Source organism: Polypterus senegalus, chromosome 9 (genome assembly GCF_016835505.1).
Source record: "Polypterus senegalus isolate Bchr_013 chromosome 9, ASM1683550v1, whole genome shotgun sequence".
In the NCBI taxonomy this organism is placed as follows: domain Eukaryota; kingdom Metazoa; phylum Chordata; class Cladistia; order Polypteriformes; family Polypteridae; genus Polypterus; species Polypterus senegalus.
Genome location: NC_053162.1, coordinates 61225699 through 61244324, shown reverse-complemented (window position 1 = coordinate 61244324; position 18626 = coordinate 61225699). Strand labels below are relative to the sequence as shown.

General features: G+C 37.0%; 1 protein-coding gene across 1 annotated transcript; it reads left to right on the top strand.

The window, feature by feature from the left end:
* The first annotated feature begins 1530 nt into the window (after positions 1-1530).
* LOC120535359 (cytochrome b-c1 complex subunit Rieske, mitochondrial) lies at positions 1531-18408 on the top strand. The gene is made up of 2 exons (XM_039763146.1): positions 1531-1817; positions 17667-18408. Exons 1-2 carry the CDS (start codon positions 1607-1609, stop codon positions 18275-18277), a joined length of 822 nt encoding a protein of 273 aa, XP_039619080.1. The 5' UTR covers positions 1531-1606; the 3' UTR covers positions 18278-18408.
* The last annotated feature ends 218 nt before the right edge of the window (positions 18409-18626 follow it).

The window sequence follows — 18626 nt, the reverse complement described above, 5'->3', positions numbered from 1 at the left end:
CTCCTGGCGAGGTGTTCTGGGCACGTCCAACCGGGAGGAGGCCCCGGGGAAGACCCAGGACACGCTGGAAGGACTATGTCTCCCGGCTGGCCTGGGAACACCTCGGGATTCCCCCTGAAGAGCTACAAGTGGCCGGGGAGAGGGAAGTCTGGGCATCTCCGCTCAAGCAGCTGCCCCCGTGACACGACCTCAGATAAGCGGAAGAGGATGGATGGATGGATGTTAGAGTAGCAGGATCCTGAATTGGATACTTCTTAAATTTAATAAAAATATTCTGGCACAAGTGTCAAACCTTAAAAAAGGAAGTCATCTTGAGCATTAGCAAATAATTAAGAATACTTAACTAATAAAAATAGTGCACATTTAATTAGTAGCACCTGGCTACTTTTTCATGCCACCCGGCTGGAAAACACTTCTGGGGAGAACACTGCAGCACAACAGGATATTTTGTTTCCCTTTACTTTTTGCTGCACTACTGCGCTTTTGTTCTGAATGACAATCCATTTTCTATTTTGTACTTCAGTAATACATTAGATGTAAAATCTCATAAGAGAGACCTATTAGACACCTCTGATCATGTCCCACTCATGTTAACCAGGACTCAGTTTTCTTTTAAAAATGCTTGTTATTTATGTCTAATTGGATAGGTTTATAATCACAAGGATCAAAGTGGAGCTGGGGTGTGCGCTGGATAGCAGATTGATGTAGGTGTCTGCTGTATGTTATTAAGCATTTTCACTCTCTCAACGAGTCTCCTTTGTCACTGGGTGCTCACCTAATTCACCCTGTTAGATTTGGCAATGCACAATATAGTCTTCTCTATTCAACCTCACAATCTTAGTGATATTATTTTCGAATAAACTCTAACTAAATGCTTCATGTGAAAAATGCTTTTTAAAAAATCAAGAAATTATATGTCATTTGGGGTTATTTTCCAATATTGTTTCTTTAATATAAACCGAATATACAGTTTCGCTCTCTTTCTTCTTAGTTATATTAGTTTGTTTGAACTGTCATTAATTTTGTGGTTCACAGAACAGAACATTTTGCCCAAACTTTTCTGCGGGCGCCCATGTAAGTTAAGAGCTTAAACAGCTATTAGCTTATAATAGCTTATGTCTTTATATAACAATAATAAATTACTTTTACGTTTATGTTTGAGTAATTATTGATATTTATGAAAATTTCTAAATTAACATCTCCAGATTTATTTCTCAGCTTAATGTTAACGTAGCAATCACTCGCTTTTAAACATTGCAATAAATGTATTTAGATTGTAAAATGTACAATATAAAATAAATGCTACATTTAGTTATAAGGAGGTAGCACTTTATTTTGAAAGATTTAATATGTCTTAACCGAAAGAAGCTTGTTATTCTAATATAACTATTATTACTAAATACTCACTTCACATAGTCGCCTATCCTTCCAATTTCATTTTCGCGAAATCAGTTCCTGGGTTTCTCTGCTGGCTCCTCCCTTTAACGTGCTAATGGACGTGGACGTCTAAATGACGCGGCACGTATTGTCGCCGAGCGTCCTTTTCAGTTTTCCTGCTCGATAAAGGTCGCTGTGACCGTAGTGGCCGCTCTTAAGCCCTGTCGCCATGCTTTCGTTGGCTGCTCGTTCGGGGGTTTTCGCACCTTACTTACAAAGCACCGCTTTCGCTGTTGCTGGACCACTGAAGCCTTTGGCTCCTGGAGTTGCCGTTCAAGCCGAAAAGGTGTTATTGGATGTAAAGAAACCGTTCCTCTGCCGTGAGTCCTTGAACGGGCAGTGCGCGAAGACTGGGCCTGTTGTCGCCACTAGCCTGAATGGTAAGTAGTCAACCAGAATTGACAGTTATTCATTGGTAAAAGAATCGCAAGACCTTAAAGCAACATCAAATATGCGTCCACTGTGAAATATAGTTCTCTAATGGAATTCGAGAAGGATTTATTATAACTTTGGCCTCTGTGGTAGAGCTACAACGCAATATTCCTTCAGACCGGCCCACTGATTGGCACAGAGTTTTGTTTTTCTGGTTAGTTATGGACCTGTGCTCTATTGATATTTTGGCCCATTTTGATAATTTCAAATTTGTTTTCTTATTCAGGTTTCATAATAGGAGCAGAACTATATTATATATATATATATATATATATATATAAATATATATATATATATATATATTTGTGCTGTTAACAATTGGGTATGTTTTATTATTCTGTACTAAACATAATTTTAAGTATGCCTAGAACAAATTCTTTTACCTGATGATTTTCCTAATAATAAAATGGGCTATCTTATTTGTTGAGTCCTGTTATTTACATCTTGGGTGTTTCGGTGCAGTGTTTTCTCTCAAAAGGTTACCTGTAGCGAAATAGAAGGTTAAAGAGTCCACAGATGTAGACATAGGTGACTTGAGCTTTTAAATATGTCTTTGACCTTTTTAAAACCTTCATATTCAGGGCTACAGGTAAAGTGTTCATCTTTATATGATGTTATCTGTTTTCCATGACATCATAAATATAATGTGTGGATGGATTTTATTCAGAGTATACAATCTGTAGATAGTACATCACTACTAATGTAATGTACTATTAGCTAGTACTGTACATTAATCTAATCCAAAATCAGGGCTTTGGTATTAATTTTATCTTGTTTACTCTCCAGCATATTGTGATGTGCCTATCCATGGGTAAATTTAAATACTTTTTTTTTATCAATTTTAATTCTAATATTGTATACAATTTTCATTTTATTATTACTTTGCAAGTTTCAAGTGGCTTAAACCATGTTTCTTCTACATGCAAAGCTTGCATTTTGCAATGAGTTTCTTTCTGTTTAGCTAAGAAGGTGTGTACTTTCTTTCCCAAGGGCACATACTACTTCCATACATGTACATGTCACAAGACTTCTGTGTCTGGTATGATTATTTTTTTAGCTGTTTCTTTTTAATTATGTTTTTCCCAGACAAATAAAATTCCAATTTAATATTTATTGCTAGTTGTACTTAAGTCCGCTTTCAGTACTATATTCATATAAATTGTGTATGAATTGAAATATGGAATAGTTATGTGGTTGTTGATTTATAAACATCTGAATCATATGTTTGGGATCGTAAATAAAGAGCAATACTTTAGTTGTAAGCATATCTTGTTAATTATATCCTAAAAGTGTTTTGATAACCTGGATAGAGCCATCAAATTAGCAAATAATTCATCACTGAGTGTTCATATAAAATATTCGGATATATCTAAATCTACATTAAAAAATTCTGAAAGCTACTTGTATAGTAACAAACAGGCAGTTCAAAGTGAGGAATATTACTTTATCATTTTTTAATGAGATAGAGTGGTGTCTTGTCATACTTGTTTTCTTTTGCTCATTGTAGGTCCAAAAATATGAATTGTTACAACGTGTGCATGTTACTTAAAAGATACATGTGAAAACTGTAGTTTTCAGACATGTTTTGACAAATATTACGTGAATTTGCACCCCTTCACAGCATTGAAACTTAAGTATTCCAAGCACTCAAAAGGACCTATCTCAAAAGAGTAGTGTACCCCCTGCCATGTTTGTGTCATACATATACACTGTTTTTGCAGGTGTTATACCACTTCTTATTTTATAGTCCGTGTTGTGCATGCACAAGAATTTTATGATGCAAGAAGCTTGAAGCATTTTGATGGATTTGGATTGCAAAGAGTTTATTACTTTATAATTATAATTCTTCATATGCTATTTTTATTAACTCTGTAGGCTATTGGGACCTAAAATAATATTGTAGGTATTGTGAATTTGGTTATAAAGTTTGCTGACACACTGCATTATTCAGTTCATTCCTTGTTAGTTAAGCAGCTGTGTTATTACTATCAAACATTCTTTCAAGATATTGCACAAGTCAAAACTTATCTGTCCTGTTAGTAGCACCAACATGTGAAAATGAGTGACAGAGTTTAAAATCACAAAATCACTTCGATGGGTGGCCCCATCTGATTTGGAGAGTGCAGATTGGTAGAGGGACCAAACTGGGAAAGATGTGCAGCAGGTTAGGGTGATAAAGGATAAATATGGAAATGTACTCACAAGCGAGGAGAGTGTGCTGAGCAGATGGAAAGAGTACTTTGAGAGGCTGATGAATGAAGAGAACGAGAGGGAGAAGAGGTTGGATGATGTGGAGATATTGAATCAGGAAGTGCAACGGATTAGCAAGGAGGAAGTAAGGACAGCTATGAAGAGGGTAAAAAATGGAAAGGCCATTGGTCCAGTTGAAATACCTATGGAAGCATGGAGGTGTTTAGGAGAGATGGCAGTGGCGTTTTTAACCAGATTGTTTAATGGAATCTTGGAAAGTGAGGGGATACCTGAGGAGTGGAGAAGTGTACTGGTGCCGATTATTTAAGAACAAGTTGGATGTGCAGGACTGCAGTAACTACAGGGGAATAAAATTGATGAGACACAGCATGAAGTTATGGGAAAGAGTAGTGGAAGCTAGGGTTAGGAAGTGAGGTGATGATTAGTGAGCAGCAGTATGGTTTCATGCCAAGAAAGGGCACCACAGATGCAATGTTTGCTCTGAGGATGTTGATGGAGAAGTTTAGAGAAGGCCAGAAGGAGTTGCATTGCGTCTGTGTGGACCTGTAGAAAGCATATGACAGGGTGCCTCGAGAGGAGCTGTGGTATTGTATTAGGAAGTTGGGAATGGCAGAGATGTAACAGTTGTACAGGATATATACGAGAGAAGTGTGACAGTGGTGAGGTCTGCGGTAGGACTGACAGATGCATTCAAGTTGGAGGTGGGATTACATCAGGGATTGGCTCTGAACCCTTTCTTATTTGCATTGGTTATGGACAGGTTGACAGAAAAGATTAGACAGGAGTCCCCGTGGACTATGATGTTTGTTGATGACATTGTGAACTGTAGGGAGCAGGTTGAGGAGACCCTGGAGAGGTGGAGATATGCTCTAGAGAGGAGAGGAATGAAGATCAGTAGGAACAAGACAGAATACATGTGTGTAAATGAGAGGGAGGACAGTGGAATGGTAAGGATGCAGGGAGTAGAGCTGGCGAAGGTGGATGAGTTTAAATACTTGGGATCAACAGTACAGAGTAATGGAGATTGTGGAAGAGAGGTGAAAGGGAGTGCAGGCAGGGTGGAATGGGTGGAGAAGAGTGTTGGGAGTAATTTGTGACAGACGGGTATCAGCAATAGTGAAAGGGAAGGTCTACAGGATGGTAGTGAGACCAGCTATGTTACATGGGTTGGAGACCGTGGCACTGACCAGAAAGCAGGAGACTGAGCTGGAGGTGGCAGAGTTAAAGATGCTAAAATTTGCATGGGGTGTTATGAGGATGGACAGGATTAGAAATGAGTACATTAGAGGGTCAGCAAGTTGGACGGTTGGGAGACAGTCAGAGAGGCGAGATTGCATTGATTTGGACATGTGCAGAGGAGAGAAGCTGGGTATATTGGGAGAAGGATGCTAAGGATAGAGCTGCCAGGGAAGAGAAAAAGAGGAAGGCCTAAGTGAACGTTTATGGATGTGGTAAGAGAGGACATGCAGGTGATGGGTGTAACAGAACAAGATGCAGAGGACAGAAAGATATGGAAGAAGATGATCCACTGTGGCGACCCCAAACTGGAGCAGCTGAAAGAAGAAGATGAGCACTCCTTGCCTCGGCTCTTAATCCAAGCATAAACATCCGTGTTCCCTTGATCCAGCTATAAAACGGAGTAAAGGGAAAAACTTGTCAGAGAAGTTCAATGTGCTAGTAGCTAGGCTTATAAGCAGTGATCTAAATACATGAGTTCTGTTGTCTTTTATGAAGTTTGGTGAGAAAAGCAGAGTAAGTAATAAGAATCAAATGTGGAGGCAAAATATTTATTAAATCCCGAAACATCTTTAATTCTTTAATTTTTTATGGGGAACCCATTAACAACCAGTGATATTCATAGGAAAGACTGTTAATACTGGTTAAATGCCTGTATAATTTAATTGGTTAAATGATTCACAGTAAATACATTCATGTACAATAGAACTGCCCACATAAAAGAATTACCATACAGCAAAATGTTTACTCACCTATCACTATGATGAGTACTATGTGATTTCAGCTCTCAGTGGTTTCATCAACTACAACATATATTTTATTGCCACGAATCTTTCCAAGAACAGCGTCAATATGTTGCTCAAAGACGCTGGGCAAATGAGTTTGACGAAGACTGCTCATTTTCTGGCAACATGCCTCATTGTTTACAATGCTTAATAAAGAAAGTACACATACAGTGGTGTGAAAAACTATTTGCCCCCTTCCTGATTTCTTATTCTTTTGCATGTTTGTCACACAAAATGTTTCTGATCATCAAACACATTTAACCATTAGTCAAATATAACACAAGTAAACACAAAATGCAGTTTTTAAATGATGGTTTTTATTATTTAGGGAGAAAAAAAATCCAACCTACATTGCCCTGTGTGAAAAAGTAATTGCCCCCTTGTTAAAAATAACCTAACTGTGGTGTATCACACCTGAGTTCAATTTCCGTAGCCACCCCCAGGCCTGATTACTGCCACACCTGTTTCAATCAAGAAATCACTTAAATAGGAGCTGCCTGACACAGAGAAGTAGACCAAAAGCACCTCAAAAGCTAGACATCATGCCAAGATCCAAAGAAATTCAGGAACAAATGAGAACAGAAGTAATTGAGATCTATCAGTCTGGTAAAGGTTATAAAGCCATTTCTAAAGCTTTGGGACTCTAGCGAACCACAGTGAGAGCCATTATCCACAAATGGCAAAAACATGGAACAGTGTTGAACCTTCCCAGGAGTGGCCAGCCGACCAAAATTACCCCAAAAGCGCAGAGACGACTCATCCGAGAGGTCACAAAAGACCCCAGGACAACGTCTAAAGAACTGCAGGCCTCACATGCCTCAATTAAGGTCAGTGTTCACGACTCCACCATAAGAAAGAGACTGGGCAAAAACGGCCTGCATGGCAGATTTCCAAGACGCAAACCACTGTTAAGCAAAAAACATTAGGGCTCGTCTCAATTTTGCTAAGAAACATCTAAATGATTGCCAAGACTTTTGGGAAAATATCTTGTGGACTGATGAGACAAAAGTTGAACTTTTTAGAAGGCAAATGTCCCGTTACATCTGGCGTAAAAGGAACACAGCATTTCAGAAAAAGAACATCATACCAACAGTAAAATATGGTGGTGGTAGTTTGATGGTCTGGGGTTGTTTTTCTGCTTCAGGACCTGGAAGGCTTGCTGTGATAGATGGAACCATGAATTCTACTGTCTACCAAAAATCCTGAAGGAGAATGTCCGGCCATCTGTTCGTCAACTCAAGCTGAAGCGATCTTGGGTGCTGCAACAGGACAATGACCCAAAACACACCAGCAAATCCACCTCTGAATGGCTGAAGAAAAACAAAATGAAGACTTTGGAGTGGCCTAGTCAAAGTCCTGACCAGAATCCAATTGAGATGCTATGGCATGACCTTGAAAAGGTGGTTCATGCGAGAAAACCCTCAAATAAAGCTGAATTACAACAATTCTGTAAAGATGAGTGGGCCAAAATTCCTCCAGAGCGCTGTAAAAGACTCATTGCAAGTTATCGCAAATGCTTGATTGCAGTTATTGCTGCTAAGGGTGGCCCAACCAGTTAGGTTCAAGGGGCAATTACTTTTTCACACAGGGCCATGTAGGTTTGGATTTTTTTTTTCCCCTAAATAATAAAAGCCATCCTTTAAAAACTGCATTTTGTGTTTACTTGTGTTATATTTGACTAAAGGTTAAATGTGTTTGATGATCAGAAACATTTTGTGTGACAAACATGCAAAAGAATAAGAAATCAGGAAGGGGGCAAATAGTTTTTCACACCACTGTATACTGCTCGAAAAAATGGCAAATGTTTGACTCGCGTGGACACAAAGTGGCGTCTTGCATCTAACAGTTTTGTTGTTTCCTCTGTTGTTACCTGAAGGGCGAAAAAATTTTTGATCTTAATTTCTCCTTGTTTTTGAGATGAGTTTTAGATTTGATATGGTCATTGCAAGTATCTTTTCGTGTCCAGTCTATTGTGTGCAGGCAAAACTTGCAGAAAAGTTTTTCAGATTCGTAAATGTCACCAGGATATTGTTGTGCCCTCAATTTTGCAGTTAAGCTCATGTTTCTTCGTTTTTTCTATGCATATCTGATACTGCTCGCTTCAATATTTCTGTCTCGAGCAGCTGGCTAATTTGCATGTCTTTAATGAGAAAACACAGGAAACACGTGCACAAATGGATAGAAGCATGACTGCTTTCTACAAAGAACTGCATTTGCTTCAAAAACATCAAAACTAGAAAATAGTATCTGATTGATAGAACTACAGATTATTCTATCGTTTAATTTATTGGGATGTTTTGTAACAGTCACTCCTTAAGTCTCTAAATTACGCACATTTCCATTTTTAAATCTGAAATCCCTTTTTAAAGTGTTAATTCTGTTGTTCCATCCATGTTTTCTGCATCGCAGAAATCATAGGGCCCTAGGAATATTCTAGTGAAGTGTTGCACCAGGTACACAAGGTTTAAAAGGCTGGGCATAACGTTGCAGACTAATCACTAAGAGAGTTTTTTGGGCCCAGCCTCGTAATACTTCAATATATTGGAAATGATGCTACAGAAGTTTATGTAAGATAAATGCAATGTATTGTTTTCTTCTTATCTTGATTGAAATGAGTGTTGTAAGAAAGTTACAACTAATAGAGCAAATTGATCCAGAATGTGTGGTTTTTCTTTTCTGATTTTTTTTTTTTTTGCCCCCCTTACAGTCGCCAGAGTTGATTGTTGTGTGATGAATAAATTCGCACTAATCTAAAATGAAGCTCTAAGACCCAAGTATTTTCTAAACTTTGGTAAAACGCTTACGCAGCATAGTGGTTGGAGTAAAATACCAAATACTACAGTAGATGAGTGCATGCTTTAAGAATGCAATGATGTGAACAATCAGTTGTGTTTTGTAGTTATTTTCAATTGTACTACTTTAATTGGGGGATTTGAAGTGATGGCAGGATTACTGTATATACTCTTGGATAAGCCAAGAATTTTAGCCTCCAAAACAGACCCCAAAATTGTTTGGCTTATCAAGGTCAGAGCTCAGATTTTTAACATTATTTGTTTTGAACATATGAAAACTTTTTCTAATAACCAAACTTAATCCAGCAGTCGCTAAAGAGTATAAAATACTTAATCAGTGGCTATACGGTATTTGTCAAGAATGTCTAATTGCTACGTAGTCTTCACAGTAGAGCAGATGCTTTATATAATACATACTGTGAGAGAGCTCATATTGGAGCTGGGGAACACCTGCGGAGATAGCTCCACAACATGATGTAATAACAGCATAAAAGAAGCTGCCAGTAGCTTTCAGTGCACAAACTTGGAACCAGCAGCTGAGTGCAATGATGCGATTTCTGAACCGAGGACACTGATTATGAGTCATTTTACTGAAGTAATGGGTTATTACACACTGGTACAGCGTACCAGCTTTATTCTGTATTGCACCGTTCCAAACTGGCATTTCCGCCTTTGACCTTGAAGCAGACTGCCAACCCCCATGCTGTATGAATTAATGTAAATTTATCATAGTAATTGAAAGTCTGAGGGGCACTCGAGCGCTTAAATAAGTTTTCATATAAAAGTTGCAATTGAGAAACCAACAAAAAAATAGAGTACCAGCACTTATTTGTTTCTATTTCATGCACTGCTAAAGATTAATGGTTATATGTATTTTTATCTTTATTTTTCTATTTCATATATTACAAGCAAAGCATGAAAATGTTTAGTTTCTTCCTATGGCATTGCCATGAGTATATTTTATTTATATTGTGCAATACTTCAGTCCGAATATAAACATAAAACATGGTTTCCATGTTTCAATGGCATTTTAGTGTTTTTGCATGTTCTTAACCGTCTTCCTGAACATGCAGAATGCATTTGGCAACATTGCCCACCTGCTCATGAATTGGTCTAAAGGCATTTTCACACCTTTTTTATATATATATATATATATATATATATATATATATATATATATATATATATATATATATATATATATATATATATATATATATATATATATATATATATATAAAAACCTGGTGTGCTTTGCATGAGGTATAATTGATCTAACTACAGGTGAAAAAGTGAAATTGTGTGTTCTGTGGTAGTCATGGTAAGTGTCTGCTGTCAGTAATTAGGGAATCTCATTCACAACATAATGAGTAATGTGTTAACATGGAGCATTAAAATAATAAAGAGGTAAAAATAAACCTGTACAAATGTAACACAGTTCACAAAAAACATAACAGTTAATCGGATCAAGCCTAGCACCTAATTCATCTCATGTATGCCCCTTGTGCATGTGATTATACAGCAATTGAAATAAAAGGTGTAAATTGACATGTTCAAAATACATACGGAGCAAATGAGAAATGAGCAGTGCGCTGTGAGACAGGAAATCGATCACCTACTTTCAAAGTTTTTTTCCAGATATTCAATAATATGCATTTTGCTCATAGTTATGTTAGGTAAATAAACCAAGTAATTATGGAAAATACAGTAGTGTGCCAACACAAATGTCCCTCAATGATATTTTCTGGGAAAAAAATATTTCTGTCCAATGAAACAAGCCTACAGTTATCCCACAGGATATTTGATGTTTAGGTTGCTGGAAAATTTGCACTGTAAAATGCAGCCCAACTCATTGGAAATTGAAACAAAGTAACTAAACATCCCTTGATTCAAAGCAAAGAAAACAGATTGTGAGTCTTTGCTGCAAGTCTTTATCTCTGGGTCACACTACAAACTGTGTTAAACATGAAAATTACTCTTGTTGACATACATACCAAGATAAATCTGCATGGAACCAGCCCAAACTGTGAATTAAACATGTTTTTATCGGCCACCATTACAAACTCTGAAGTATGTAATATATTAAAAAAATAGATAATTTTTGGTGGAATATTCATTTCAAATTACAGGAAATTTTAAGAAAATGATCATCATATTGTGTAAAGAGAGATTACAAAAAGTTGATGCTGACTAGTCAATTGTGGAGATAACATGAAAGGCCTCAAGAATACTTGCAAAAATAGACATCTGCTTGAGGAATGGCATATGGGTAGTAAATTTATTCCAAAATTGAATATTCAAATATGGGTTAAAAGTTGCGTTTCTATGTGTAAATTTGTATTTAATGTACCCTTGTATGCTTTATTTTGCTTTTTTGCTCACCGTGCATCATAGCTTGTAGCACATGGGATTCGTGTACTGGTGCTGTTCCAAAAAAAAAAAAAAGGATTTTTGTGTGTGTGGTAACTTCAGAAAAGAGGAACCTGCACACTTGTGCATATATTAAACTCCTAAATTGCTCAGGATTAAACAAGTTAAACACACTTGTTACTTTAGTCCTCCAAATCCTGCCATCCTCCTCCAGCCCTCTGCACCACCGTGTGCCTTTCCAGAGGTGCTAAAGATGTGAAATCAGTTTAAATCTACAGTACAGGCCAAAAGTTTGGACACACCTCCTCATTCAATGTGTTTATAAAATAAAACCATTTCAGGTGACTACTGCTTTGCACACTCTTGGCATTCTCTCGATGAGCTTCAACAGGTAATCAGAGCAAAGGGTGGCTGTTTTGAAGAAACTAGAATATAAAACATGTTTTCAGTTATTTCACCTTTTTTTGTTAAGTACATAACTCCATATGTGTTCATTCATAGTTTTGATGCCTTCAGTGAGAATCTACCAATGTAAATGGTCATGAAAATAAAGAAAACACATTGAATGAGGAGGTGTGTCCAAACTTTTGGCCTGTACTGCATATTTTATAAAAGTTATGGTTTGGTTTGTCTAAGTTATTAAAAGTATTCTCTCGTCATTATTTTTATCTGCATACATTTTCATTAATGGCAAATGAACTTCTACCAAATACACAGTAAAACTTTTTCAAAGCAAATCACAAGAAGCATAGGTTATAACAGGTATTTTTCGTTAAAGGTTTTAGAAGGTAGATTTCTGTGTGGAGCAGTAGGTTTGCAGAACAGGGTTAAACTCCCTTTTTTATTTTATTATTTAATTTATTTATTTTATTTTATTATTGTGAATTTCCCCTTGGGATTAATAAAGTATCTATCTATCTTATCTATTTTTTCACTTTTGTTTTAGGAATTGTCAAACCAGCAGCCTACAAAAGAAACGTGTTGGTTGAGATAGTTTAAAATTACCACAAAAATACTTAATTTTAATAAAGGAAAACCAGAAATATGCCATTTATTTCCACATTTTGTTTTAAAAAGATAGGAAACCAGCTGTGTTTGCTATGATGAATGCTCAATGGTTTTACTACAGCAAATCTGGGATCTCAGTTTCAAGAGTGCAACACAATGCTTCTTGGATGTTGCAGGATGCTTTAAAATGTGGTGTTAGTAGACCTGCTGACCAAAAAGCAGAGTAGTGTGGTAGAAAAAATCTGCCCAAACTAACAATTTAAAATTAAGTGATCGTGGAAGTGACTTGGAAAACACATGCAAAATACAAAAGTATTGCAGCATAGCATTTCTGGAGTAACCCTGCCAAAATTAGAGCAAGGTTAAAAAAAATTTGATTTTACAATCAAATGGCCGCATTTCCTTTTGAATATGATATTAATATAGTGGTGTTATTTCTGACTGCCCAGTCCCCGAGTATTTTAGTGACTTCTTCACAGTTAAAGGAAAGGAAAACACATGAGAAAGAAAATGCATTTAAAGAAGAACACATCTTAAGGGTTTGTAGGTTCAAAACAGGAAAGAAGCAAGACTGATTTGAGACAGAACTGATTCTAAAGCAACAGAATATTGAACCTTGTACAGTCTTTCCCACTCTTCTGGCCTTGGGGAAACACTTCACCGAACTTCATTAGGTGCTGCTAGTTCCCATTAGAAGGGCCATTATTACACAGTTTATAAAATAGGCTCTTTCCCCATCTTCTCTCTCACCGCTTCACCCTCAGTTCTGTTTCTCTTCCATTTGCCAACTCTTCTTAGTGAAACGACATTCAATCATGCTGCCATGTTCCCGCTTAAAGATTACCACCACCTTCTCTCTCATTCCTCTCCAGGCAGCCTCCTCTCTTCTCTATTAGGTTCATGCCTGCTGCTCATACCGCAGCTCTTACTCCTGCTGGGAGTCCTCATTTATTTAACCAGCTCCCGCTGTCACCTTCCTATCTTGTCTTGCTCCATGATTTTTTTTATTTTTTAAACTTCTGAATTCTAAGTCTGTATAGGAACCTTCATGAAACTTGCCAAAAACACAGCAAAATGTAATCATTTTCTTTTATTTTATGAACATGTTTAGTCCATCTGTAGTGAAGTAAATTTTACATTACCTGGCTTTCTCCATTCCAATATACGAGCCCCCCAAGACTTGCAGCATGAGCATTAGCTCTGCTGTACCACCAGATTATGATTTGAAAGTACCTATAGCAAATAGCAGGATTAACACTAGAATCCCTGAAGTTTACGTTTTTTCGTTATCCCTGACCCCCCCTTAAATTTTCCTGATGTAACGCCAAGGCTAGTGCAGTCTCTTGGCGTTATGTCAGGAAAATTTAAGGGGTCAGGAATAAAGTAAAACAGAATTGTAAACTTAAGGGATTCTAATGTTAAAACTAGACTGATGCTTTATTTATAGGTTTGTTTTACTGGATTGTACTCTGTACACTCTTTTCTGCTTCACTGTGTAATTCTGTCCAGCAAAAGAGTGGCATACCAGGTTTGCTTTTTGCTTTGCACTCTGCTGCTATGATAATCACTGCCTCCCTGTGAACTAAAACCAAGTGGATTAGATTTATCCCTCAGCAGATGCAGAATTAAATGTACTCCTGAAAACTTTTTTAAAAAAATCGCTTGATTGCATGCTATGTAAGTGGTGAACTGCTTTGTTACATGGAGAGCAGCAGGCAACATCTTAAAAAGGCAATACAAAATACTTGTATGATAATAATGCATGTTTCTTAATAAGCTTCCATAGTAATGTTTTTTTTTTTTAAATAGTGATGCAACCATTTTCATTTCAGTCAAATAAGCATAGTGGTATGTTAGTTGTTACATTTAAAAATCCGTGTTTCAGAACCAGTTTTACTTTTAAATTTTCACATTCAGCCTTCTGGAGGTGACACATTTTTCATTTTATTTTGGTTAGAAATGAAAGGGTCGGCTCATCTGCTGGTACCTACAGTAATCCTGTTCTTATACTGTAGCCACCCATCCATTTTCTAACCTACGTATCCAGTTCAGTGTTTCTGTGAGTGAGTGCAAAGTGACTTATCTCTGTACCTGAGGCTAGTCTACAACAATGACAAAATGAGCTGCTCCATATGTTCCTCCCCAACAGTCTACAATTGTATGCATTGTTTTTACTTCCCCTGTCTGAGACCATCCATTTGTATTAAGCTTCATTGTTTTAATTCCTTCCTAAGTCAGTTTTATTGAAGCTTACTTGTTAGGGTTTTGGTGGTACTAGGGCATATTTAGTTTATCTTGTGAAGCAAGAAAGGATGCACACATTGACACTTTGCCAATTGTTTTAAATTCTCAATAACAAAAATTAATCTGTACATAATCACAGTATATCAGAATATATTCTATTGATGCCTCCGGGTACTGTATTTAAATGGCATTTGCTTAACACTGTGCCCATTGTTTGGGACCAAATACAATACCTCCTGTCTAACATCCAACTCCTGCAGTGTTCCAGTTAATATGTGGCCTTTCTACTTGGCCTTGTTTATTGATTAACTACATGTGGAGACCAAAATCTAATTGATCCTTAACTTCCATTTACAAGTTTACAGTGTGGTCTATTCCTCTCAGTTTAATGTCCTCTGTAGACTTTGAGCAACTTATGAGACAAATGTAAATAAAACTAACTACATACAAATTCAGTTGTGCCACGTCTTTAAATCAAGAAATTTAGCTGGACCAGACATTTTCAGCGTCCAGAACACAGTAGGTAGTGACACATTTTAAACCAACCCAAATGAAGTAATGTTTATTCCTTGTTTCCCATTTAAATTTGGTTACTTCTGACACAGGCACATCAAAGTGCATAATAAAACAAAGCACACACATTAACCAAACAGAATATAAGGTAGCAGCAATACTTTTTTTTTTTTTTTCCCCCCTCATTTTTGTCATATCTGACCTAGGCACATTTCAAAGTGCATTTAACAGGATAAAAAAGATCCATCAAAGCTATCGGGGCACAAACTTCTAACGAGTGATAACCGTAACTAACAAACATGAAAACAACATCTACTGCCAACTAAGGGAACATGGGTTTATTTTAAATCTCCCCATCAGTGATAAGGAGTGCCTTTTTTGTGAACAAAAAGGTGGCGGGTACACATGTTGCATTTTGATCAAGTTTGAGGTACTGTGACGGTGTATAGAGGCAGCGAGTCCTAGCTCTACATGTTGTTTGTTTTTTTTGGTTTTTTTTTATTTGTTGGGAAAAAAAAATACAGCCATGGTTAAAATTTGAAATTGACAAATTGTCAAGTATGATAATGTTTATATAGTGTTTAACTCACTACTCAAAACACTTTGCAAACTCTACACAGGGAGGACCCGGAACGTGATCCCATGATTTCCTTACTGTAAAGCAAGAGTACTGCCATTGTTCCACCTGCATGAGTGGGCTGTACTGTATAATTTTGTGCTTGATGGTTTAAAATAACAAAACACAAAATTTCTGAAATTGAAAAATATCAGCCATAGGTTAATGACGAGTTCTAAATTCTACAAAAACGTTATGTAGTCCCACAAAGCAATCGGTGCTTCATATGAATACATTTTAAATATATATTTTAATATAATATTGCTAAGATACTCTACGTGTTGAATTCATGTTCCCAACTACTGTAGGAATTTCTGAAGGCTTGCAAAATGTGTTTTCCTCAGTTTTTCTCTGCGTTTCTGGCAGGACCACTGGCTGGGCTACTCGGAGCTTGCTTCTATGCCACATGCGGCCCGCAGGCCATAATTTTAATAGGCCGGATCTAGAGAATTGTCAGTGGTGTCCCTTATGACCTTTTCTTTCTTCTAAAGTTGTTTTTACCATAGCTTTTCCCATATTTAAGCATATTTATGTATGTCCTACACTTAATGCCTGCTGATGAAAAGCATTTTAAAAGTCGTCATAAAGGACATGAATTGCTGCACAGTATTGAATATTTTCTTGGTTATTTTGTATATTTCCATCAGATTGTGACTCAAGTAAATATTTTATTGTCCTGCAACACACCCTAAACACACCAAAAATGGCTTCTTGTCTGCCTGTGTGTGTGTGTGTGTGTGTGTGTGTGTGTGTGTGTGTACATGTTTGGTTTAATTATAAAAAATTAATATTTTTATCTGACAAGTTGACAAGTCATTTGATTGACTTGAAGAGTTGGAAGTGAACCTTCCAAAGATCAATTAAACAATTAGAAAACAAAGCACTTAATCCTAAAATTAAATACACTGTTGAAATAGATTTCTCAATGGGATTCATAGAAGTGATTAATCCAGTTTGATAAAATGGATGAAGTTTGTACTTCATTGATATCATGTCAGCAAGGTTTGCTCATTTTATGATTGCAGTATCTTATTTGCAAAGAGGACACTTCAAGTATCTTAGTGCTATAGGCTTCTGTGAAATTTGTGAATAGTGGCAGACCTCTTCTGCCTTAACCATTTCCTTTGGATCTGCAGATATAAAGTTTATCACTGATCACAATCCATATATTATAGTTTTTGCTGTCATTAAATGTGTATCATTGCAAAACTCCACTAATCTTGCACTTTGTTTTGCAAGTGTCATCTGTTAATCCAACCTTCCACCCATCCATCCATTTTCTAAATCCGCTTATCGTGAACTGGGTCATAGGGAAGCAGTAGCCTACCAAAGCAATTATCGGGCACAAGGCAGGAATAGTTCCTGGGCATGGAGACACTGTCACTTGTGTCCTCCATTAATTTTGTTTTATAAATTTCATGAATGCTAAATGGGTAGTGTGAACCAATGTGTTATAGAGAAGGGTCTCTATTTGACATAGGTCTCAGTAAGTGCTTTAATGTGCTCGTGCCACGAACTATATGTAGTAAAAAACAAGAGTACAAAAATAAATCCAACGCTTGAAATTTAGTGTGAGATTGCAGGAATTGCGCTCATTAAAACAATTGTCTAATTATGGTGCAAGTTCAGAAACAGAAGTCCCCTGTTGCTTAATAAGTGGTGGTGTGCTAATTTTTCAGAGAGATAAGTGACCATCCATAATCAAATCCAATAGGGTTTTCTGTCTCTTATTTTCTATTATAATATAAAAAGGTAATCTATCTTTAACTAACATCTCTTGAAGTAATTCTGTTTATCTCTAAATGAACTCCACTGTTAATTGCTGTGGAACTTTTTTTTTTTTTTAAGCATACTTGAAGATGCTCAACCTCTAAATACACTTGTGGTATGGCAGGGTTCGCAGAGGGAACTTGACAATTGCTTTTGATAAGTTGGAAGCCATTGTTGTCTGTACTTTTGTGGTGGGGTGTAATGGTTTGCGTTTTACAATCATTTTAATTATGTCATTTGTTTTCTTTGCAGGTTTCTCCAAGGTCCGATATGCACACAGTGACATCACAGTCCCAGATTTCTCTGACTACAGAAGATCTGATGTCCAGGATGTGAGGAAGTCATCACGTGATAGCAGTGACAACAGGAAAGCATTCTCTTACCTGGTCACTGGAGCATTTTCTGTAGTTACTGCCTATACTGCTAAAACAGTAGTCACTCAGTTCATTTCCACTATGAGTGCTTCAGCTGATGTATTAGCTTTGTCCAAAATAGAGGTCAAGCTTTCTGATATTCCAGAAGGAAAAAATATGACCTTCAAATGGAGAGGAAAACCACTGTTTGTACGTCACAGGACTCAAAAAGAAATCGAGCAGGAAGCTGCTGTAAGTCTGGCAGAGCTGAGAGACCCCCAGCATGACCTGGATAGGGTGAAAAATCCTAAGTGGATGATTTTGATTGGTGTGTGTACTCACCTTGGTTGTGTACCAATTGCTAATGCTGGAGATTTCGGTGGTTATTACTGTCCCTGTCATGGCTCTCATTATGATTCATCTGGTAGAATAAGGAAAGGCCCAGCACCTCTCAATCTGGAGGTGCCATTTTATGATTTTCTTGAAGATGACCTTGTAGTAGTTGGCTAGTTTGAATCTCCATCCTCCTTCACAGCAGTTTGTGTATAATTTAAAATGTTGTATGTAAAGCTGCATTGATTTAAGATCTGATCAGAAAAAATGTTTTGGGGGTTATTTGTTTAATAAATCATTTTACCTCATGTCACTTGTCATATTACTTTTGTCTTCTCGTTATAGTTGATCAAGAATTGCTGCTGTCAGTTCAGGAGGAAGCCCCTCAAGTACATAATGATTAACAACTGGGTCGGTTTTAAGATGACTTTTATGACTGTCTACTTTAATGATAAACTATGAGGTTAAAGTGGACATTTCGATATTAAAGCCGCAATGTCCACTTTAATCACAAAATAGACCTTTT